We start from the raw sequence: 24,554 nt of genomic DNA on the forward strand, positions 1-24,554 counted from the left end.
ATGCGTGGGTTTTCTCCGGGTACTCCGGTTTCCTCCCACATTCCAAAAACATGCTAGGTTAATTGGCGACTCCAAATTGTCCATGGGTATGAATGTGAGTGTGAATGGTTGTTTGTCTATATGTGCCCTGTGATTGGCTGGCTGGCCACCAGTCCAGGGTGTACCCCGCCTCTTGCCTGAAGACAGCTGGGATAGGCTCCAGCACCCCTGCGACACTCGTGAAAATGAATGAATGAATGAATAAAAATGGCTGCTGGAATGTAAATACATATACTGCATATATAGCTACAGTACTACAGTAAGAGTATTGTGCCGCATCAACCAGACAATACACTACCAATGTATGATGCAGAATATAATAATATAATATCATTATTATTATATATATTAATATTAATATAACATTACTATTATTATATATATTAATATAACATTAATACTAATATTGATATTAATAGCGATAGCAATAGCGATAGCTATATTGATATTAATGTTATATCTTAATATGAATATGAATATGAATATGAATATTAATATTAATATGAATATTAATTAGGTCTTTGGTTCTACGTTACATGACCAAAAATATAATAAAAATAAAATAAAATAAAATAATTATTTTTAAATTAATTATAATAAATATTAATATTAATATTAATATTAATATTAATATTAATATTAATATTAATATTAATATTAATATTAATATTAATATTAATATTAATATTAATATTAATATTAATATTAATATTAATATTAATATTAATATTAATATTAATGCTTTCTAACCTCCAATGCATGTGTGTTTATTCTGCTTACCACAGTCTCGCTCATCCGAGTTGTCCCCGCAGTCATTATCATGGTCGCACACCCACTTCCCGGGGATGCACTGCGCGTTGTCGCATCGGAACTCGCTCTCTGTGCAAGGCCTGGGCTCTGGAATCACACAGTTTTTCATGAGTCATTTTTTTTATGAAATCATGTGTCGGTAAAATGGAAGAAATGTAGCGCACGGCAGTCTCTTTCATCCGAGCCGTCGCCGCAGTCGTTGGTGCCGTCGCACTTCCAGCGGATGGGGACACAGCGGTGGTTGTCGCAACGGAAATCGCCCTGTGGGTCGCAGGTCACCTCCTCTGTTGGAGAGATATAAAGGCTACTGAATGGAGTTTCGTGGTCGTTAAACACGCATGGTCATGTGGTTTGTAGCACTGACCGCAGCCTTGCTCGTCACTGTTATCGATGCAGTCGTTGGTGCCGTCGCATCTTGCCCATTGAGGAATGCAGCGGTAGTTTGTTTTGCAGGAGAACTCGGTTTCATCGCACTTGTAGTCCGGGCCCACTAAGAGAGGAAGATCAGAAGGGTGAGTAGACGTTGGAGAAAAAAAGCAGCAAAGTCCGCGTTACTCACTGCAGGTTTCGTAAGGTTCGTCCGATCCGTCGCCGCAGTCGTCCTGCGCGTCGCAGACATAGCTGGATGGCAGACAGTTGCCATTGGCGCATTGGAAGTCGCCCGGTCGGCAGGTTCTCTTGGCGCAGGTCTCGGCGTCCTCGTCGCTGCCGTCAGAGCAGTCTTTGGAGCCGTCGCAGTGCCAGGACATGGGGATGCACATCTTGTTCTTGCATTGGAACTGGTTGACTTCGCATCGGTGGTCACCTAGAGCAATTTGAAAACTCATAATGCTTCATTTTTTCACTTCTATGCTAGGACTACGTTAAAAAGCCATAGCATTTCAGTATGTGGAATCAAACTATGGAATGGATTGAGTAAGACCCTCAAACAATGCACAACGATGAGCCAATTCAAGAAACAATACAAGCAGTTGATGTTTGCTAAATACAAGGATGAAGAGTCTTGAACCAGTCATGATGTGCTATATATATATCACTATATTGACACTTACTATGGTACCCATTATGTCATTGGATGGTCATATCACCTCGTACTTTGGTACATGACAAAAATTAAATTAAATTAAATTAAATTATTTTTTTATTAAATTATTTTTTTCAATTAAATATATTTTTCAATTAAATATATTTTTCAATTAAATATATTTTTAATTGAATTATGTTTTTAATTAAATTATTTTTTTATTAAATTATTATTTTTTAATTAAATTATATTAGGAAAGCAGGAAGTGCACAAATGTAACAGTTACTGATTGTAAAAGTACCATATATACATCACTATATTGACTGTTACTATGGTACTCATTATGTCATTGTATGGTCATATCACCTTCGGTACGTGACAAAAATAAAATAAAATAAAATGAAATTAAATAAAATATAAAAAAACAGTTACTGATTGTAAAAGTACCAGATGGAGGGGTAGGATTTAATAAACTTTGTCCAGTCATGATGTGCTATATATATATATATATATATATATATATATATATATATATATATATATATATATATATATATATATATATATATATATATATATATATATATATATATATATATATATCACTATATTGACAGTTACTATGGTACCCATTATGTCATTGGATGGTCATATCACCTCGTACTTCGGTACGTGACAAAAATTAAATTAAATTAAATTACATTTATTATTATATTATTATTTAAAAAAAAATGTATACTTAAACTTAAACTATATTAGGAAAGCAGGAAGTGAACAAATGTAACAGTTACTGATTGTAAAAGTAGAACTGTGTGGAACTGTGAACTGATTATGGGATGCATTCAATTGTAATCTGATGCATGTTCAAATGAAATCAAACCATTACCATTACCATTACCATTACCATTACCATTACCATTACCATTACCATTACCATTACCATTACCAAATAAAGTTGTGAGTAGACATACTGCAGAGAACGGCGTCCTCATCGGAACCATCGGGACAATCTGGATGGGCGTCACAGATGAAGCCAGGATAGGTGCAGTTTCCGTCTTTACATTGGAAGCGGCCAATGGGACAAAAACGTGGAGGGCAGGTCTGAGGTTCATCTGAGCCGTCTCCACAGTCTGATTGGCCATCGCACTTCCACCATATAGGAATACACCTAATGATATATTATCATTAGGTCTTTGGTTCTAAGTTACATGACCAAAAATATGCTTTCAGACCTCTCATTGTCCCCGCAACGGAACTGGGTGCTGGAGCAGTCGGCAACACACTGGATCTTGAAACCCACAGATATGCCGATAAAGTTATCCGGACACTCACACGTGGCTTTCTGACCACCCGGCCCAATCAGACACAGATGACTACAGGTCAGGGTGTGGGACGAGCAGGGGTTCTCACCTGCAACGTAGGAAGTAGATTAGATTATGAGCTACTGTCCAGGTCAGAACCTGAACCTGAACCTAGCATGAAGTTGTTGTTAAAATGTGATTGTAATGTTAGCACTAGCTCACAGAGCTATGCTAGTGTTGCTATTGTTTGTGTCCTCCTTTCCCACTCCTTAATGAAAAAAATGTTGTCCAATACTTCTCTACAAGAGAGGAGAAATATGATCTCAGGGAAGAACTACATTTGAAACACTGAATGGATTGAGTAAAACCCTCAAACAATGCACGTAAAAAAAATTAAAAATTAAAAATTAAAAATTAAAAATTAAAAATTAAAAATTAAAAATTAAAACTTAAAAATTAAAACTTAAAAATTAAAAATTAAAAATTAAAAATTAAAAATTAAAAATTAAAAATTAAAAATTAAAAATTAAAAATTAAAAATTAAAAATATATTAGGAAAGCAGGAAGTGAACAAATGTAACAGTTACTGATTGTAAAAGTACCAGATGGAGGGGTAGGATTTAATAAACTTTGCTTCTTCCGGACATGTGGAACTGTGAACTGATTATGGGATGCACTCAATTGGAATCTGATGCATGTTCAAATGAAATAAAACCAATTAGCTAAAAATGTCATCCAATACTTCTCTACAAGAGAGGAGAGATATGATCTCAGGGAAGAAGTACATTTGAAACACTTATATACTAGGACTACGTTAAAAAGCCATAGCATTTCAAGTATGTGGAATCGAACTATGGAATGGATTGAGTAAGACCCTCAAACAATGCACAAATTAAAAAAATTAAAACTTAAAACTTAAATTAATTGACAAAAATTTAATTAAATATAAAAAACAATTACATTATATTAGGAAAGCAGGAAGTGAACAAATGTAACAGTTACTGATTGTAAAAGTACCAGATGGAGGGGTAGGATTTAATAAGCTTTGTCCAGTCATGATGGGCTATATATATATATATATATATATATATATATATATATATATTGACAGTTACTATGGTACCCATTATGTCATTGTATGGTCATACCACCTCGTACTTCGGTGTGTGACAAAAATTAAAATTAAAATTAAAATTAAAATTAAAATTAAAATTAAAATTAAAATTAAAATTAAAATTAAATTAAAAAAACAAACACACCTTAAACTATATTAGGAAAGCAGGAAGTGAACAAATTTAACAGTTACTGATTGTAAAAGTACCAGATGGAGGGGTAGGATTTAATAAGCTTTGCTTCTTCCTACTCCTTTTGGACATGTGGAACTGTGAACTGATTATGGGATGCATTCAATTGTAATCTGATGCATGTTCAAATGAAATAAAACCATTACCATTAACAAATACATTTGCCCATCTGTGTACAAAGTATCTTACTTTTTGGTTGCCTGTACGGATGGACCACATGAAGGTCATAAGGTCGGTGTGTGTTGTTGCCCATGACCACGCGACCTTCACCGGTGTATTTATGAGCCTTTTCCAGGTTGTGCGTGTTCCAATCTGTCCAGTACACCACGTCCTCAAAGAGCGACATTGCAAAAACATGCGGCAATGAACCAGCAATAGCTCGGTGTCGATTCTTGCCATCCATGTCTGCAAAGCTGCAAAGGGTAAATAAGTGATAGATTAGACACTAGGAATCAGACGAGTGACTTATATGTGAACTCACTCTAAGAAGTTAAGGTGGGAATCAGCAAAGAAGATCTTATTGGTGGTGTAGTCTATAGTCAAAGCATTGGGCCACTCCAGTTTGGCTGTTATAATGGCGGTGACATTTCTTCCATCCATGCCTGCCCTGCCGATATACGGAGTGTCGGCCCAGTCGGTCCAGTACAGCCATCTGTAAAAACGGAGAAACTAATGAATCATCCGTGCTTCGCTGATATCACAATTGTGGATGATTCATATTTGCATGTACCCATATTTGGGGTTCACCGCCACGGCACGAGGTCGGGTAATGGTATAAGTGTCGTTTCCGTTTGTGAAGTGGCCGGTGATCAGCTTCTTCATGTAACGCCCATCCAACTCCATCACATGGACGGCGCCGTAGTAACTGTCCACCCAGTACAACTTCCTGCAGTGCAAGAAAAAAACACTCATTTCTAACTGTGAGGCAATTTTAACCAATAAGAAACCTTAATTTCTTAATTTTCTACCGCTTTTCCTCACAAGGGTCGAGGGGGTGCTGGAGCCTATCCCAGCTGTCTTGGGGCGAGAGGCGGGCTACACCCTGGACTGGTCGCCAGCCAATCACAGGGCACATATAGACAAACAACCATTCACACTCACATTCATACCTATGGACAATTTTGAGTCGCCAATTAACCTAGCATGTTTTTGGAATGTGGGAGGAAACCGGAGTACCCGGAGAAAACCCGGCCAGAGATGGCCGAGGGTGGAATCGAACTCAGGTCTTCTAGCTGTGTGGCCTGCACGCTAACCACTCAGTCCATAATACAGTCATTAAGTTTCAAAAATTCATACATTAATTAATTGATCGCTGTCTTGTGGTTGACTATAGCCTATTATTAGTCAAATCAAATACTGCAATACATTCATTCATTTTCTACCTCTTATCCTCACAAGGGTTGCGGGGGGTGCTTTCTATGGTCGAGAGGCGAGATACACCCTGGACTGGTGGCCAGCCAATCACAGGGCACATATAGACAAACAACCATTCACACTCACATTCATACCTATGGACAATTTGGAGTTGCTAATTAACCTAGCATGTTTTTGGAATGTGGGAGGAAACCGGAGTACCCGGCGAAAACCCACGCATGCACGGTGAGAGCATGCAAACTCCACACAGAGATGGCCGAGGGTGGAATTGAACCCGGGTGTCCTAGCTGTGAGGTCTGTGTGCTAACCACTCGAGCCGTTTTTGTTATCATGTCATAATAGCTAACCACACGACCACCGTGCAGCCCCGTTTTATTTATATATGGGCTCACATTCATACCTATGGTATCACCAATTAACTATGGAGTTAATTGGAGTTAATTAACCTATGGAGTCACCAATTAACCTAGCATGTTTTTGGAATGTGGGAGAAAACCGGAGTACCCGACGAAAACCCACACATGCACAGGGAGAACATGCAAACTCCACACAGAGATAGCCGAGGGTGGAATTGAACCCTGGTCTCCTAGCTGTGAGGTCTGCGTGCTAACCACTCGACCGCCGTGCAGCCCCAATAAGAAAACCTGAAGAAAGTAATTTCTGGAAAATAAATGTAAAATTATGATAACCCTACCTTCCGACCCAATCAAGCGCCAGACCTTCTGCTCCGAGGATTCCGTTATCCACAAGTACCTTCCTGTCGCTCCCATCAAAACGCATCCTTTCAATCTTTCCCACGCCGGCATCGAACCAATAAAGCATCTTCTCGGAATAATCATAATCCAGAGCCACTACATTGGAGAGCCCTTGCAGTACTATGCTGAGCTGAGATCCATCCGTGGTCAAGTTACGGATGTAGTAGCGATTGGTGTACAACAAGAACGGTTTGATTCCGCTGTTCTGCCGACAGGTACGCCCATCAGGTTCCCGCAGGTATCCCGGGGCGCATTTGCAGTAATAGGATCCGGCGGTGTTCTCGCAGATCTGGCTGCAGACGGACGGCGTGGTGAGGCACTCGTTGAGGTCCTCACAGGCTTTGCCGTCAGGCATGAGTTGGTAGCCGGGGTTGCAGGAGCAGAAATAGCCGGTGGGGGTGTCCGTGCACAGTTGGGCACACTGGTGGACTGATGGGTTGCTGCACTCGTTGATCCCTAAAGGGAGAACAAGGGGCAAGCTTGTCTTTAACGGAATTGATTATTTCATTATTTTTTTTAAATAATAATATATAATACTAATATAATAATAATATATAAATAATAATAATAATAAATAATAATAATATATAATAAAATACATTTAAAAAAAGATTATTGAATAGTAAAAAAATGACATTACATTATTTAAAAGTACATAATTTACAACATAAATAAAATTAAAAACTATGTTGAAAATTACTTACATTTAAATATAATTGAATAAAATTGAATAAATTATTTAAAATTATGTAAAAATGAATGAAAAGGATAATATTAAAAATGTAATAAAGTAAATTTAATTACTTAAAATTATGTAAAAGAGAATGAAAAGGATAGTATTAAAAATGTAACAAAGTAAATTAAATCACTTAAAATTATGTAAAAGCGAATGGAAAGGATAATATTAAAAATGTAATAAAGTAAATTAAATTACTTAAAATAATGTAAAAGTGAATGAAAAGGATAATATTAAAAATGTAATAAAGTAAATTAAATTACTTAAAATTATGTAAAAGCGAATGGAAAGGATAATATTAAAAATGTAATAAAGTAAATTAAATTACTTAAAATTATGTAAAAGTGAATGAAAAGGATAATATTGAAAATGTAATAAAGTAAATTAAATTACTTAAAATTATGTAAAAGCGAATGAAAAGGATAATATTAAAAATGTAATAAAGTAAATTAAATTACTTAAAATTATGTAAAAGCAAATAAAAAGAATAATATTAAAAATGTAATAAAATTATTTAAAAGTAAACTAAATAATGCTGCAATTGAATTATATTAAATAGTGTAAAATAAAATGAAATAATCCATCTCAATAAAATAATTAGGACTAAAAATAACCACTAGGCAGAATAATTCTAAACTCGGTTTGATCATTTTTACTGTACAATAATTTTTGGAAAATATTTTAATGAATATTTAATGTCAATATGATATGGAATATTTCTACACACATAAGTTTCTACTGTATTAAATGGCGATATGGTTTATAATGTGACATTACATAATTTTCATGAAAATTTGAGTGAATTATGAATTATGTGTTTTGAAAAGCTATTGAGTCGAGTTTCTCACAGCAGCCTTTTTCGTCGCTGTTGTCCTGGCAGTCCTTCACGCCGTTGCACACGTTCTTCCCGTCGATGCACTCGCCCGACTTGCACAAATACTGATGCGGTGCACACGTGGGCTGCGGCGTGACGCACAAGCTGTCCGCTTCATCCGAACCGTCCAGGCAGTCGTTGGTGCCGTCGCAGGTGTAAGCCGAGAAGATGCAAGCCCCGTTGCCGCAGGTGAACTCGATGCTGCTGCACGTGTCGTAAGTACAACCCAGCTCGTCGCTTCCGTCCCCGCAGTCATTCACACGGTCGCAACTACGATAAAAAAGCAATATTTACTTGATTTCTTTTTGGTGATAATATCAACATATGCATATATTTTACTCACTGGAACGGGAGGTAGATGCAAAGGCCGTTTGCACAGGCAAACTCGTTCATGTGGCAGGTCCGATTGGGGCAGTTTTGGAGCTCATCGGCTGCATCAGCGCAGTCTTTCTCCCCGTCACATACTAAGTTTAAGGTCACGCATCGCGGATGACCCGGGTACCAGGTAGGGCAGGTAAACTGGTTCGAACTGCATGTACGCTGACCTGCAGACAAGAGTACACATAATCAGTTCACAGTTCCACATGTCCAAAAGGAGTAGGAAGAAGCAAAGCTTATTAAATCCTACCCCTCCATCTGGTACTTTTACAATCAGTAACTGTTACATTTGTTCACTTCCTGCTTTCCATAATACAGTTTAAGGTTTTTTTTTTTATAATATAGTTTAATACAGTTACAATACAAATGTTTAAATAAAATAAAATAAAATAAAATAAAATAAAATAAAATAAAATAAAATAAAATAAAATAAAATAAAATAAAATAAAATTACATTTTTGTCACATACCAAAGTACGAGGTGACCATACAATGACATAATGGGTACCATAGTAAGTCATTAGTAACTGTTACATTTGTTCACTTCCTGCTTTCCTAATATAATTTTTTTTAATTTTATGATTTTTTAAAATTTATTTATTTATTTTTTTCATTTTTTAATTAAAAAAAGTTTGGTTATTGGTTATATTTAGCCTTATGCATTATTTTAGGGCAGGTAAACTGGAAGAAGCAAAGCTTATTAAATCCTACCTCTCCATCTGGTACTTTTACAATCAGTAACTGTTACATTTGTTCCTGCTTCACTTCCTGCTTTCCTAATATAGTTTAATATAGTTACATTTAAATAAAATTAAATAAAATTAAATAAAATTAAATAAAATTAAATAAAATTAAATAAAATTAAATTTTTGTCACATACCAAAGTACAAGGTGATATGACCATACAATGACATAATGGTACCATAGCAAGTCATCAGTAACTGTTACATTTGTTCACTTCCTGCTTTCCTAAAATGTTTTTTTATTTTATTATTATTTTTAATTTTTTTTTTTTCATTTTTTAATTTAAAAAAGTTTGGTTATTGGTTATTTTTTAGCCTTATGCATTATTTTAGCTGTTTAAAGATGAACTATATCAGCAAGTTGAAGTATTTGTGATTTTAGAAATAAGGAGTTAGTATGTTCTCTGTAGGCGGCATTATGAATTATCCTTACTGGCCTTTTTTGCAGTACATTTAGAGAAGAGTGAAGATTGCTTTTATAGTTATTAGCCCATATTTCCACACAATAAGTAAGATATGGTAGAACCAGAGAGCAATAAAGAGTGTGGAGTGATTTCTGATTGAGAACATTATTAAAGTTTCTGACTCAATGCAGTAATATAATTGTATGAGTGTAATCTAATATTAAAAGCTATCAACACAATCTTGTGATTAAAAAGTGCAATCTAACCACAATCCAGCTCCGGAGCCTCGTCACTACTGTCCCAGCAGTCGTTGTTGCCGTCACAGACCATGGACTGAGGGATGCAGTTTCCGTTGGTACACGTGAACTGGCTGGCGCTGCAAGTTCTCACAATATGTTCTTTAACACAGGAAGGAGAGCTGACATAAGTCATGAATCAACCATGTGTCAAATATCGGATTCAAATAAACTCACCGCATGTGGGGGGTTCATCAGTACCGTCAGTGCAGTCGTCGTAGTAGTCACACACCCAAGAGGTGGGGATGCATTTGCCGACATCGCACTGGAACTCGTCAGAAGGGCACGTACGACTCTCTGATCGGGGTTTTTGCGACACAAATCGACATTTTTAGAACTTTTAGAACCCACTGCCAGACTTCCGGTAAAAAGTGATGATTTGTTTACCACAGAAAAGAGGGTTTTCGTCGCTGTTGTCGCCGCAGTTGTTGTACCCGTCGCACAGTTTGTTGGGATAGATGCAGATATTGGTGGTGTCACATTTGATCATGTCTGACGGACACTTCCTGTCAGCTGGGAAAGGTCAATAAAGGTTAAGTACCAGAAACTGATACACAGTAGCAAACGTGTAATTATCGATAAATAATAATTAAGACTAACGGCAGTTAATTTCATCTGAGGTGGCGTTGTCACGACAGTCGTTGTAGCCGTCGCAGACAAAAGAGGCACTGATGCATCGTCCATTCCCGCAGGTGAACTCGGTGTCGGGGTTACAAGTCGGGAACGGGCACCCGTCCTCGTCGCTGTTGTCGCCGCAGTCGTCCATGTAGTCGCAGGCGTAGCTGAGCGGCACGCAGCGACCGTTGTCGCAGGTGAATTGCGAACTCGAACAGGTATGGAAAGCTGCGATCGAGTAGTAGTAGAAGTTGTATTTTCGGTTTGCGTGGATTTTGAACCGTAAGAGAGTACGCAAGCCCCCTCACCGCACACTCGCTCCAGCTCATCCGTGTTGTCCTTGCAGTCGTCGTAGCCGTCACACTTCCAGCTAGCTTTGATGCACTTGCCGCTGAGACATGTGAACTGGTCGGGCTGGCAGCGCTTGCCGTTGTCTTGGATGCAGTCTTTGCCATTATTGGCCAAGTACCACTTGCCCTCATGGGGGCACTGACACTCTGGTCCGACTGGGCCTGTTCGGATAGAAGAGGCCCAACTTAGTTGCATGCGTATTATGTACAAAGCAACAGGTGGCGCCAAACGGCTCCCACCTCAAGCAAGTCAGAGCTTTTCTTCCCATCATCCCATAAACAGAGACATGCATCCACTGGAAAAAAGTCTTGAAGGGTTTTTAGCCAATTAGCATAACAATGCACTTTTTTTCATTGATATGAATAACAAAAATATTCATTTACTCTTATCTTATATTCATTAATTTATTCATTTTCTACCGCTTATCCTACTGCCAGCCAATCACAGGGCACATATAGACAAACAACCATTCACACTCACATTCATACCTATGGACAATTTGGAGTCGCTAAATTAACCTAGCATGTTTTTGGAATGTGGGAGGAAACCGGAGTACCCGGAGAAAACCCACGGATGCACGGGGAGAACATGCAAACTCCGCACAGAGATGGCCGAGGGTGTGATTGAACTCGGGTCTCCTAGCTGTGAGGCCTGCGCGCTAACCACTTTTTTTTATCGCCATGCTAAACTTAAACATTCATTCATTCATACTCATGAGGGTGCAGGGGGTGCTGGAGCCTATCCCAGCTGTCTTCGTACGAGAGGTGGGGTACACCCTGGACTGGTGGCCAGCCAGCCAATCACAGGGCACATATAGACAAACAACCATTCACACTCACATTCATACCTATGGACAATTTGGAGTCGCCAATTAACCTAGCATGTTTTTGGAATGTGGGAGGAAACCGGAGTACCCGGAGAAAACCCACGCATGCACGGGGAGAACATGCAAACTCCACACAGAGATGCCAAAGCGGAGAGTCAAATCCAGGTCTTTCCGATCTGTGTGTTACATGCTAACCACAAGTCCACCGTGCGGCCCCAGAAATATTCATATTTAAGCAAATGCTACTATTATTATTCATTCATTTTCTACCGCTTTTCCTCACGAGGGTCGCGGAAGGTGCTGGAGCCTATCCCAGCTGTCTTCGAGCAAGACGCAGAGTACACCCTGGACTGGTGGCCAGCCAATCACAGGGCACATATAGACAAACAACCATTCACACTCACATTCATACCTATGGACAATTTGGAGTCGCTAATTAACCTAGCATGTTTTTGGAATGTGGGAGGAAACCGGAGTACCCGGAGAAATTATTATTATTATATTATTATTATTTATAAAAACTATAATTTATTTTATAATTGTAATTACATTATAATGCATGTATGATTCTATATATTATGTTCATCAGCCAAAATACATTTTTGGAAATGTTGTATTTTTGCGTTATATATTAATAATATAATTATTCATATTTTAACAAGCTCCTACTATGACACCTGATGAGGATTTGGAAGAATTCCCTAACCACCTATTCCCAAAATTGACGTTGATAGCAATCCTGAATTAAGGAAAAAAAGGTTTCTTGTACTTCCTGTCCCAGGAACCTAAAGTTTGGCTATTTGGTGAAAACCCACGCATGCACGGGGAGAACACGCAAACTCCACACAGAGATGGCCGAGGGTGGAATTGAACTCAGGTCTCCTAGCTGTGAGTCCTTCGCGCTAACCACTTGAACTAGCTTATATTTGGCTTAAAAATATAAAACACTGTGATTTTCTAGAAAATGGACACTAGGATATCCTATCATTCTGTCTTACCGGATATACAAACATGGCTACATCCGCCGTTGAACTGCATGCAGAAACTGGAGCAACTCTCCTGCTTGGATGCGGCGAAGACGTGAATATCGTTAGGTCGGTACTGAAGATCTTGGGCCAACACGGTGACACCGGAGCCATCATCTTTCCCTGCCCGGAAGACACCCCTTTCCGTCCAGTCGGTCCAGAAGATGTCCTGCTTGAAGACTGTCATGGCAAAGGGGTACTGCACACCCATCACGATCACTTGCCTGTTTGCGCCTGTCAGCGTCGAGCGTTCGATTTTGTCTCTGCGGTAAAATGGAGTCAATTAGAAACCCTTTAATTATAGGTTATCACATGGTTTGTCTGGTATCAGGCCAGGTATCATGCCCCCAAGTGTCAGTATCAGGCTGAGATCGAAAGTTGATGACATAAACTGTGTGTTCACGCTCGTGCGCTGTTCTCTGATTGGTTGTTTCACATGCACGATACCAGAGCAGCGCACTCTGAGTGGACAGCTACGGGGGTCTGATACTGGACATGGTTAAACTCTATATTTTATCAGTATCACTGCCCTGGGCTTTGACACAGTATCATTTGGGCCTTTTCCCGTATCATTCATGGGCAGTTTCTAGGGTACAGGCCAATTAATACTGTAGTTTGTGATAACTTCAATTATCACACAATATGTGATAAGTGATAACTTCACTTATCACACAATACGTATGTGATAACTTCACTTATCACATATTGTGTGATAAGTGATAACTTCACTTATCACACAATATGTGATACGTGATAACTTCACTTATCACACAATCTGTGATACGTGATAACTTCACTTATCACACAATCTGTTCACTTATCACACAATATGTGGTAAGTGATAAGTTCACTTATCACATATTGTGTGATAAGTGATAACTTCACTTATCACACAATCTGTGATACGTGATAACTTCACTTATCACACAATCTGTGATACGTGATAACTTCACTTATCACACAATCTGTGATACGTGATAACTTCACTTATCACACAATCTGTGATACGTGATAACTTCACTTATCACACAATCTGTTCACTTATCACACAATATGTGGTAAGTGATAACTTCACTTATCACATATTGTGTGATAAGTTATAAGTGATAAGTTATCACTTATCACACAATTTGTGATAAGTGATAACTTCACTCATCACACAATATGTTATAAGTGATAACTTCACTTATCACACACTATGTGATCAGTGATGACTTCACTTATCACACAATATGTGATCAGTGATGACTTCACTTATTACACAATATGTGATAAGTGATAATTTCACTTATCACATTATATGTGATAAGTGATGACTTCACTTATCACACAGTATGTGATAAGTGATGACTTCACTTATCACACAATCTGTGATAAGTGATGACTTCACTTATCACACAATATGTGATAAGTGATGACTTCACTTATCACACAATATGTGATACGTGCTGACTTCACTTATCACACAATATGTGATGTGATAACTTCACTTATCACACAATCTGTGATAAGTGATGACTTCACTTATCACATATTGTGTTATAAGTTATAACTTCACTTATCACACAATATGTGATGAGTGATAACTTCACTTATCACACAATGTGTGATAAGTGATAACTTCACTTATCACACAATATGTGATAAGTGATGACTTCACTTATCACACAATATGTGATAAGTGCTGACTTCACTTATCACACGATCTGTGATAAGTGCTGCTTCACTTATCACACGATCTGTGATAAGTGCTGACTTCACTTATCACACAATATGTGATAAGTGCTGACTTCACTTATCACACAATATGTGATGTGATAACTTCACTTATCACACAATCTGTGATGTGATAACTTCACTTATCACACAATCTGTGATGTGATAACTTCACTTATCACACAATCTGTGATAAGTGATGACTTCACTTATCACACAATCTGTGATAAGTGATGACTTCACTTATCACACAATATGTGATAAGTGATAACTTCACTTATCACATATTGTGTTATAAGTTATAACTTCACTTATCACACAATATGTGATGAGTGATAACTTCACTTATCACACAATCTGTGATAAGTGATAACTTCACTTATCACACAATGTGTGATAAGTGATAATATCACTTATCACATATTGTGTGATAAGTTATAAGTGATAAGTTATCACTTATCACACAATATGTGATAAGTTATAAGTGATAAGTTATCACTTTTCACACAATATGTGATAAGTGATAACTTCACTTATCACATACTACAGTATTAATTGGCCCTGTACCCTAGAAACCGCCCATGAATGATACTGGAAAAGGCCCAGTATCATGCCCCCGCGTGCCAGTATCAGACACTGATACGGACACTTGGGGGCATGATACCTGGCCTGATACGAGACAAACCATGTGATAACCTCTAAGTATCATGAATACAGTAATCCCTCGCCACTTACTGTGAGGCATCAGCCCAGTACAACATCCTCTCCTCGAAGTCAATGGAGAGACCATTGGGTGTGGATAAACTGGTGTTAATGATGGGAATCCGGAAGTTTCCACCCAGTGTGGCTCTTTCGATTTTAGCAGGGCTTCCCCAGTCGGTCCAGTACAGATAACTGAACAAAATATACACAGTTAATATCATCGTTATTACCATCGAGAGCTGGTTTAAGTTTTACCCATAACAAGGGTCCACTATGATGCCTCGGGGTCGGTTTGCATGAGCAATAATGGTACGGTTCATCCCGTCCACTCCTAATGATTGGATATTCCTGCGATAGTAGTCGGTGTAGTAGAGGCGTTTATGGATCCAGTCATACGCCAAACCCTCGGGGTCATCCAAATCTGGACAGGAAATCAATTTACATTAGAGAAATAATACCGTAATACCGAATCATTGTACTTGGACTCACTGGAAGCGATAATGGTTGGCGAGTTACTGATGGATGTGGTAGTGATGTATCCAATCTTGCTCCTGCCTAAGCCCATGTACTGGGTGAAGAAAACACGCCTCTCCTTGTAGTCAAAATCCAACGCCATCAAGTTGTAGCCCAGGTTCACATTTGGGAAAGGACTGCTGTGATCCGCGGGGTCCAGTCTTACGCTATTCAATGTGTAGTCTGTGGTAAAAATGAGAAAATCATCTTGTCCGTAGCCGCAGGTTACTCCGTTACTCAGGAGGGACCCGTGAGCGCAGGCGCATTTAGGGTGGTCCTGGTCTGGTATGGCAAAGCAGATTTGCTGGCAACGGCCATTGTCCTCCTGACATGGGTTGAAGCCAACCTGGTGAGCCGATGTTGGTTGGACATGGGGGTCAAAAACGGCCACATCCGACACACCTTCGAGTTTGTCTCGAATGACCTGAAAACATAAGACAATGTGGTCCGCTATTATTCAAATGCAACTTAACCCTTTCATGCATTATAAAGTGTTTTTGTGACACTTTAGGCATGAAAAAAAATTATCACCATTCATTCATTAATTTTCTACCGCGGGGGTGCTGGAACCTATCCCAGCTGACTTTGACTGACACCCTTGACTGGTCACCAGCCAATCACAGGGCACATATAGACAAACATGGACCTCACAGCGAGGAGACCAAGGTTCAATTCCACTCTCAGCCATCTCTGTGTACTCCGGTTTCCTCCCACATTCCAAAAACATGCTAGGTTAATTAGCGACTCCAAATTGTCCATAGGTATGAATGTGAGTGTGAATGGTTGTTTGTCTATATGTGCCCTGTGATTGGCTGGCCACCAGTCCAGGGTGTACCCCGCCTCTCGCCGGAAAATTTTCTACCGCTTATCCTCACGAGGGTCGCGGGGGTGCTGGAGCCTATCCCAGCTGTCTTTGGGCGAGAGGCGGGGTACACCCTGGACTGGTGGCCAGCCAATCACAGGGCACATATAGACAAACAACCATTCACACTCACATTCATTTCAATTCCGCCATCTCTGTGTGTAGTTTGCATGTTCTCCCCGTGCATGCGTGGGTTTTCTCCGGGTACTCCGGTTTCCTCCCACATTCCAAAAACATGCTAGGTTAATTGGCGACTCCAAATTGTCCATAGGTATGAATGTGAGTGTGAATGGTTGTTTGTCTATATGTGCCCTGTGATTGGCTGGCCACCAGTCCAGGGTGTACCCCGACTCTCTCCCGAAGACAGCTGGGATAGGCTCCAGCACCCCTCGCGACCCTCGTGTGGATAAGCGGTAAAAAATGAATTAATTAATTAATTTCCGGGCTGCACGGTGGTTGAGCGGTTAGCGCACAGGCCTCACAGCTATAAGACCCAAGTTCAATTCCACCATCTCTGTGTGGAGTTTGCATGTTCTCCCCAGTTATCTCCGGGTACTCCGGTTTCCTCCCACATTCCAAAAACATGCTAGGTTAATTGGCGACTCCAAATTGTCCATAGGTATGAATGTGAGTGTGAATGGTTGTTTGTCTATATGTGCCCTGTGATTGGCTGGCTGGCCACCAGTCCAGGGTGTACCCCGCCTCTCGCCCGAAGACAGCTGGGATAGGCTCCAGCACCCTCCGCGACCCTTGTGAGGAAAAGCGGTAGAAAATGAATGAATGAATGATTGTATAGTCGGGCTGCACGGCGGTCGAGCGGAGTGTTTATGAGCACCTATATATCCACTTTCTATGCTGCTTATCCTCACTAGGTTTGCAGGATTATGCTGGAGCCTATTCCAGCTAACACCTTGAACACCCTGAGCAACAAATGGAATAAAAATCTATCACCTAGCTCACTCTACTTTGGAGAGAAGAGACAGGTATGGTTCTCACCTCCGTCTGGTTCGTGTTGGCTGGATCTTTACTAGCCTGCAAAAGCTTAGCTAGCCTTTTATCCACCCACAGCATGTAGTTTCCAAGTATAGCCACCCCCACAGGCATCGGAATACGATTCCCGTATCGGACTATGTGCCGTTGTGAGCCGTCCGGAGCCATACACGAGATCATATCCAGAATGTCATCGGTCCAGTACAGGAAGTCGTTAGTGTGATCAACGGTGAGGCCACGAGGAGACGCCAGGCTCTCGGATGCCAGCACCGTGCGGTTGGTGCCATCCAGAAGAGCTCGTTCTATCTTAGGCATTTGGCCGGCATCTGTCCAGAAAAGGTAGCGCAGTTTGGGGTTGACAGCGAGGTCGGAGGGCCTGTCGTGGGACGACTTGAGGAGGACTAGTCGGTATGTGGTGTTGATTGCCAACACTTCCAGGTAGGTCTCGCTCTCGAAGGCGTTGGTGAAGTATAAGTTGTCTAAGTAGATCAAGAAAGATGGTGTTAGGTACCGTATCTTACTTATTGTGTGGAAATATGGGGGTAATAATGCTGCTATCTAGCAGCTAGCTGCTATCTATCTATCTATCTGCTATCTAGCCATCTAGCTGCTACCTATCTATCTAGCAGCCAGCTGCTACCTATCTATCTAGCAGCTAGCTGCTACCTATCTAGCAGCTAGCTGCTACCTATCTATCTAGCAGCTAGCTGCTACCTATCTATCTAGCAGCTAGCTGCTATCTATCTATCTATCTAGCAGCTAGCTGCTATCTATTTATCTAGCAGCTAGCAGCTATCTAGCAGCTAGCTAGCATAGGTAGATAGATAGCAGCTAGCTGCTATCTATCTATCTATCTATCTGCTATCTAGCCATCTAGCTGCTACCTATCTATCTAGCAGCCAGCTGCTACCTATCTATCTAGCAGCCAGCTGCTACCTATCTATCTAGCAGCTAGCTGCTACCTATCTATCTAGCAGCTAGCTGCTATCTATCTATCTATCTATCTAGCAGCTAGCTGCTATCTATCTATCTATCTAGCAGCTAGCTGCTATCTATCTATCTAGCAGCTAGCTGCTATCTATCTATCTAGCAGCTAGCTGCTATCTATCTATCTATCTATCTATCTATCTATCTATCTATCTATCTATCTATCTATCTATCTATCTATCTATCTATCTATCTATCTATCTATCTATCTATCTATCTAGCAGCTAGCTGCTATCTATCTATCTATCTAGCAGCTAACTGTTATCTATCTATCTATCTAGCAGCTAACTGCTATCTATCTATCTATCTATCTATCTAGCAGCTAACTGCTATCTATCTATCTATCTATCTATCTATCTATCTATCTATCTATCTATCTATCTATCTATCTATCTATCTATCTATCTATCTATCTATCTATCTATCTATCTATCTATCTATCTATCTATCTATCTATCTATCTATCTATCTATCTATCTATCTATCTATCTAGCAGCTAACTGCTATCTATCTATCTATCTATCTATCTATCTATCTATCTATCTATCTATCTATCTATCTATCTATCTATCTATCTATCTATCTATCTATCTATCTATCTATCTATCTATCTATCTATCTATCTATCTATCTATCTATCTATCTATCTATCTATCTATCTATCTATCTATCTATAATATCATATCTATAATATCTATAATAATACACCCAAATGATTGAATAGGCGGAGCTTCATACTAGAAACCCAGTCCACTGCAAGTCCAGGGATGCCTCCTTTTCCAACACCGGAGTAGACGACCTTTTGGTAGTATGATCCATCTGTTTTTCTCCTGGAGATTCCCTTGTAGGAGGAGGAGGTGCTGTTCTCGGTCCAATAAATAAATCCACTTTCGATATGCAGACCTAAATTCTGCATTACGGAAGAAGAAGCTGCAAAAAAAAAAAAACGTTAATAAGATTCTCAATAATACGATATGCTAAAGGTGTTTAACAGGAAGTCAACATACATCCACCGATGGGCACCATGGCCTCGGAGTGATCCGAGCTGTTTATGTGAAAGCCGCGGATGTATTTGGGTGTGGAGACCACAGCGAAGGAGTCAAACTCTTCACATTCGGAGCCATCGTGAGACGGGTAAAAGCCCGTGGTGCAAGCGCAGACTTTTTGGTTGTTGGGTTTGGGCAGACAGAGGTGAGGGCAGCCCCCGTTGTTGGAGCTGCAGGCGTTGGCGGTCCCCGCAGAGTCTGAAGATCACAGAGATGTTGTTGTCATGAACGAATGAATGAATAATAATGAATAATAATGGGGTAATAATGGGGTAATAATGGGGTAATAATGGGGTAATAATGGGGTAATAATGGGGTAATAACTATAAAAGCAATCTTCACTCGCTAAATGTACTGCAAAAAAGGTCAGTAAGGATAATTCATAATGCCGCCTACAGAGAACATACTAACTCCTTATTTATAAAATCACAAATACTTCAACTTGTTGTTGTTGATGTTGTTGTCATGAATGAATGAATTAGAGTAAACTACTGTATTAAATAGAAATCCAGCAAAGCCACATACTTTATTGCTCTTTGGTTGTACCATATCTTACTTATTGTGTGGAAATATATGGGTAATAATGGGGTAATAACTATAAAAGCAATCTTCACTCGCTAAATGTAAAATAAAAAAAAATTTATTATTATACGGGAGCCAGGCAACGACATTTCGTTGGCAATTACACTGCTGTGTTATCATGCAATGACAATAAAGAAAGTCTATCCATCTATCCATACCTTCATCTATCTAGCTAGCTAGTTCTAGCTAGCTGCTATCTAGCTTCTAGCTAGCTGCTATCTAGCTTTTAGCTAGCTAGTTCTAGCTAGCTGCTATCTAGCAGCTAGCTGCTATCTATCTATCTAGCAGCTAGCTGCTATCTATCTATCTAGCAGCTATCTATCTATCTAGCAGCTATCTATCTATCTAGCAGCTAACTGCTATCTATCTATCTAGCAGCTAGCTGCTATCTATCTAGCTAGCAGCTAGCTGCTATCTATCTAGCAGCTAGCTGCTATCTATCTAGCTAGCTGCTATCTATCTGCTATCTATCTATCCATCTATCTAGCTTCTCGCTAGCTGCTATCTATCTGCTAGCTAGCTGCTATCTATCTATCTATCTATCTATCTATCTATCTATCTATCTATCTATCTATCTATCTATCTATCTATCTATCTATCTATCTATCTATCTATCTATCTATCTATCTATCTATCTATCTATCTATCTATCTATCTATCTATCTATCTATCTATCTAGCTTCTCGCTAGCTGCTATCTATCAGCTAGATGCTATCTATCTATCTATCTGCTATCTATCTATCTATCTATCTAGCTGCTATCTATCTATCTAGCTGCTATCTATCTATCTATCTATCTAGCTTGCTATCTATCTATCTGCGAGCTAGCTGCTATCTATCTATCTGCTAGCTAGCTGCTATCTATCTATCTGTATTAAATAGAAATCCAGCAAAGCCACGTACTTTATTGCTCTCTGGTTCTACCATGTCTTACTTATCGTGTGGAAATATGGGGGTAATAATGGGGAATAACTATAAAAGCAATCTTCACTCACTAAATGTACTGCAAAAAAGGCCAGTAAGGATAATTCATAATGCCGCCTACAGAGAACATACTAACTCCTTATTTATAAAATCACAAATACTTCAACTTGTTGGTGTTAATGTTGTTGTCATGAATGAATGAATGAATTAGAGTAAACTACTGTATTAAATAGAAATCCAGCAAAGCCACTTACTGTCTCTGGCGTGTACTTTTATAGCACGCAGTTGACGCATTCCGCTTCTTATCACCACTTGGTTGGCGCCCGTGTCTTTATCCACCCTCTCAATGACCTGATAGTCCTTGTCAGCGTAATAGAGGTAGTTCTGGTAGATGGTCAACCCCACCGGGTAAGACAGGCCACTGACCACTGTCACTCGGCTCGCTCCGTCCATGGTACCACTCTCAATCTAAAAAACAAAATATACAACATAAGGTGGCCAGAAATATTTCAATATTGAACAAAGCTAAATTTGTTCTCAATCCGAAATCCCTCCACACTCTTTATTGCTCTCTGGTTCTACCATATCTTACTTATTGTGTGTAAATATGGGCTAATAACTATAAAAGCAATCTTCACTCGCTAAATGTACTGCAAAAAAGGTCAGTAAGGATAATTCATAATGCCGCCTACAGAGAACATACTAACTCCTTATTTATAAAATCACAAATACTTCAACTTGCTCATATAGTTCATCTTCAAAATAAAATAAAATAAAATAAAATTGAATAAAATAAAACAAAATTAAATTAAATTAAATTAAATTAAAAATAAATAAATTATATTAGGAAAGCAGGAAGTGAACAAATGTAACAGTTACTGATTATAAAAGTACCATATACATATATATCACTATATTGACAGTTACTATTATGTCATTGGATGGTCATATTACCTCGTACTTTGGTATGTGACAAAAATAAAATAAAATAAAATAAATTCATTCATTTTCTACCGCTTTTTCCTCACGAGGGTCGCTGGGGATGCTGGAGCCTATCCCAGCTGTCTTGGGGCAAGAGGCGGGGCTAAATTAAATTAAATTAAATTAAATTAAATTAAATTAAATTAAATTAAATTAAATTAAATTAAATTAAATTAAATTATATTTATTTTAATCAAATTTAATTAAATTTAATTAAATTAAATTATTATATTAGGAAAGCAGGAAGTTAACAAATGTAACAGTTACTGATTATAAAAGTACCATATATATATATATCACTATATTGACAGTTACTATGGTACCCATTATGTCATTGGATGGTCATATCACCTGGTACTTTGGTACATGACAAAAAAAAAAAAACTTAAACTATATTAGGAAAGCAGGAAGTGAACAAATGTAACAGTTACTGATTGTAAAAGTACCAGATGGAGGGGTAGGATTTAATAAGCTTTGCTTCTTCCTACTCCTTTTGGACATGTGGAACTGTGAACTGATTATGTGACGCATTCAATTGTAATCTGATGCATGTTCAAATAAAATAAAAACATTATTATGACCAAAAACAAAATAACACGTGGATGGTAGATTTACTATCGCACACAATATAAAAAAGACATACCACTCCTGAGCCTGCAACCCCCCAGTAGAGCTTCCTAGTGGAAATATCCGCAGCGAGGTAGCCTACATTAGCCAGGTTGCCTGTATAGAGGACCGTGAGGTTGCTCCCATCCATGTCAGCACTGGCCACTTTCGGGGGAACTCCACTATCTGACCCCACATCCGTCCAGAACAATTTCCTGTAGCGGGAACAGAAGAACAACATATAATATTTTCTAAATAATTTATGTTATGTTTCATTAGATGCTTTACCCTCTTGCTGGATCTACGGCTATTCCGAACGGCTGTCCTACTCCCTCTGGTTTCCCTGTAGAGGTAATGACGGTCTTTCTATAGTACTGTCCTCCATCAACACGGATGACCTGAGGGAAGATGAATGCATAAACAAACGTGGAAGTGGAAAACACTTACTAGAATATGTACTAGACTGGTTCTCAAACTGATGACGCCAAGTACCAAGTACCATCTCATAGTGCTTGTAGTAATTGGCTTTTGTTTTTTTTTATGTTATTTGTGGCTTACCTCTATGGATTTAGCCTCATTGTTGCTATAGTACAATATCCTGCTAATCCAATCAAACGCCAGACGAAACGGCTCGCCCATGAAAGCAGATGGTGCAAACTGAGACCTTTTGGTGCCGTTGGTGTGAACTCGCCATATAGAACCCTGACAGGTAGGACAAAAATTATTATTATTGTTATTTTTATTATTATTATTGTGCAAAGATTCTTGTATATATAATACATTTTTTAATACATCCACTCACCAAAGACTGAACCCAGTAGACAAACTGCTCCCGGTCATCAAACTCTATATCCCGACCCTGGTTGATGCCCGATACAGGCGCCATTGCGTTGTTGGAGGGGTCGGCGGGGTCCAGAGGAATGCCGTAAATAACTGAAAGGCTCTCCACCATTAAGAAGGGAGTTTCATCTATATTTAAGCCAACATGGGGATTATTTTTTTACACAGTACAATTTTTAAAAATAACTTAAAAAAACAAAGCCTTACCTTTGATACAAGTACGTTTATCAGTATCCAGCTTCCATCCGGACTGACAGTGGCAGGTGTAGTACCTTGGCCTGAAGCCTGACAGCAGGCAGAGTTGGCTGCATAGATGTTCTCTGCAAGGATTGATGCCTGAATACAAAAAAATAATAATGATTGAAAAAGCGGTAGAAAATGAATGAATTCATGAAAAAAACAATATATGTAATAAACAATAGTTCACTCATTTATCACGGGGAATACGATGCCTAATAAGCCACTCTACCTGCCCACACGCACACGCAAAACTTGAAATTATTATTATGTATTCCAAATTATTTCAATTATTTGTGCAATTTACTGTTTACACTGTACATTGTTGTTCATATTTGATGTCATCTATTTATTCACCACATTATCTATCTATCTATCTATCTATCTATCTATCTATCTATCTATCTATCTATCTATCTATCTATCTATCTATCTATCTATCTATCTATCTATCTATCTATCTATCTATCTATCTATCTATCTATCTGCTAGCTAAATGATAGCTGCTATCTAGCTGCTATCTATCTGCTACTTATCTGCTAGCTAGCTGCTATCTATCTATCTATCTATCCATCCATCCATCCATCCATCCATCTATCTATCTAGCTGCTATCTATCTAGCTTCTAGCTAGCTGCTATCTATCTAGCTTCTAGTTAGCTGCTATCTATCTGCTAGCTAGCTGCTATCTATCTATCTATCTATCTATCTATCTAT

General features: G+C 38.8%; 1 protein-coding gene across 1 annotated transcript in view; it reads right to left on the reverse strand.

The window, feature by feature from the left end:
- lrp2b (low density lipoprotein receptor-related protein 2b) overlaps positions 1-24,554 on the reverse strand; it is a 54,845-nt gene that overhangs the window by 11,993 nt on the left and 18,298 nt on the right. The window contains 30 exon segments of the mRNA XM_058061207.1: positions 820-936; positions 1,014-1,133; positions 1,214-1,339; positions 1,409-1,654; positions 2,845-3,041; positions 3,106-3,283; positions 4,668-4,891; positions 4,960-5,130; positions 5,209-5,364; positions 6,547-7,063; positions 8,192-8,487; positions 8,561-8,762; positions 10,008-10,139; positions 10,215-10,334; positions 10,425-10,550; positions 10,638-10,958; positions 10,961-11,164; positions 12,828-13,117; positions 15,306-15,464; positions 15,528-15,693; positions 15,762-16,209; positions 17,644-18,116; positions 19,363-19,554; positions 19,632-19,868; positions 21,430-21,643; positions 22,800-22,977; positions 23,051-23,160; positions 23,321-23,464; positions 23,565-23,731; positions 23,810-23,938. Of these exon segments, the coding sequence (XP_057917190.1) occupies positions 820-936; positions 1,014-1,133; positions 1,214-1,339; positions 1,409-1,654; positions 2,845-3,041; positions 3,106-3,283; positions 4,668-4,891; positions 4,960-5,130; positions 5,209-5,364; positions 6,547-7,063; positions 8,192-8,487; positions 8,561-8,762; positions 10,008-10,139; positions 10,215-10,334; positions 10,425-10,550; positions 10,638-10,958; positions 10,961-11,164; positions 12,828-13,117; positions 15,306-15,464; positions 15,528-15,693; positions 15,762-16,209; positions 17,644-18,116; positions 19,363-19,554; positions 19,632-19,868; positions 21,430-21,643; positions 22,800-22,977; positions 23,051-23,160; positions 23,321-23,464; positions 23,565-23,731; positions 23,810-23,938 (6,360 nt within the window).

The sequence above is a fragment of the Doryrhamphus excisus genome, chromosome 22, assembly GCF_030265055.1.
Source record: "Doryrhamphus excisus isolate RoL2022-K1 chromosome 22, RoL_Dexc_1.0, whole genome shotgun sequence".
Lineage (NCBI taxonomy): Eukaryota > Metazoa > Chordata > Actinopteri > Syngnathiformes > Syngnathidae > Doryrhamphus > Doryrhamphus excisus.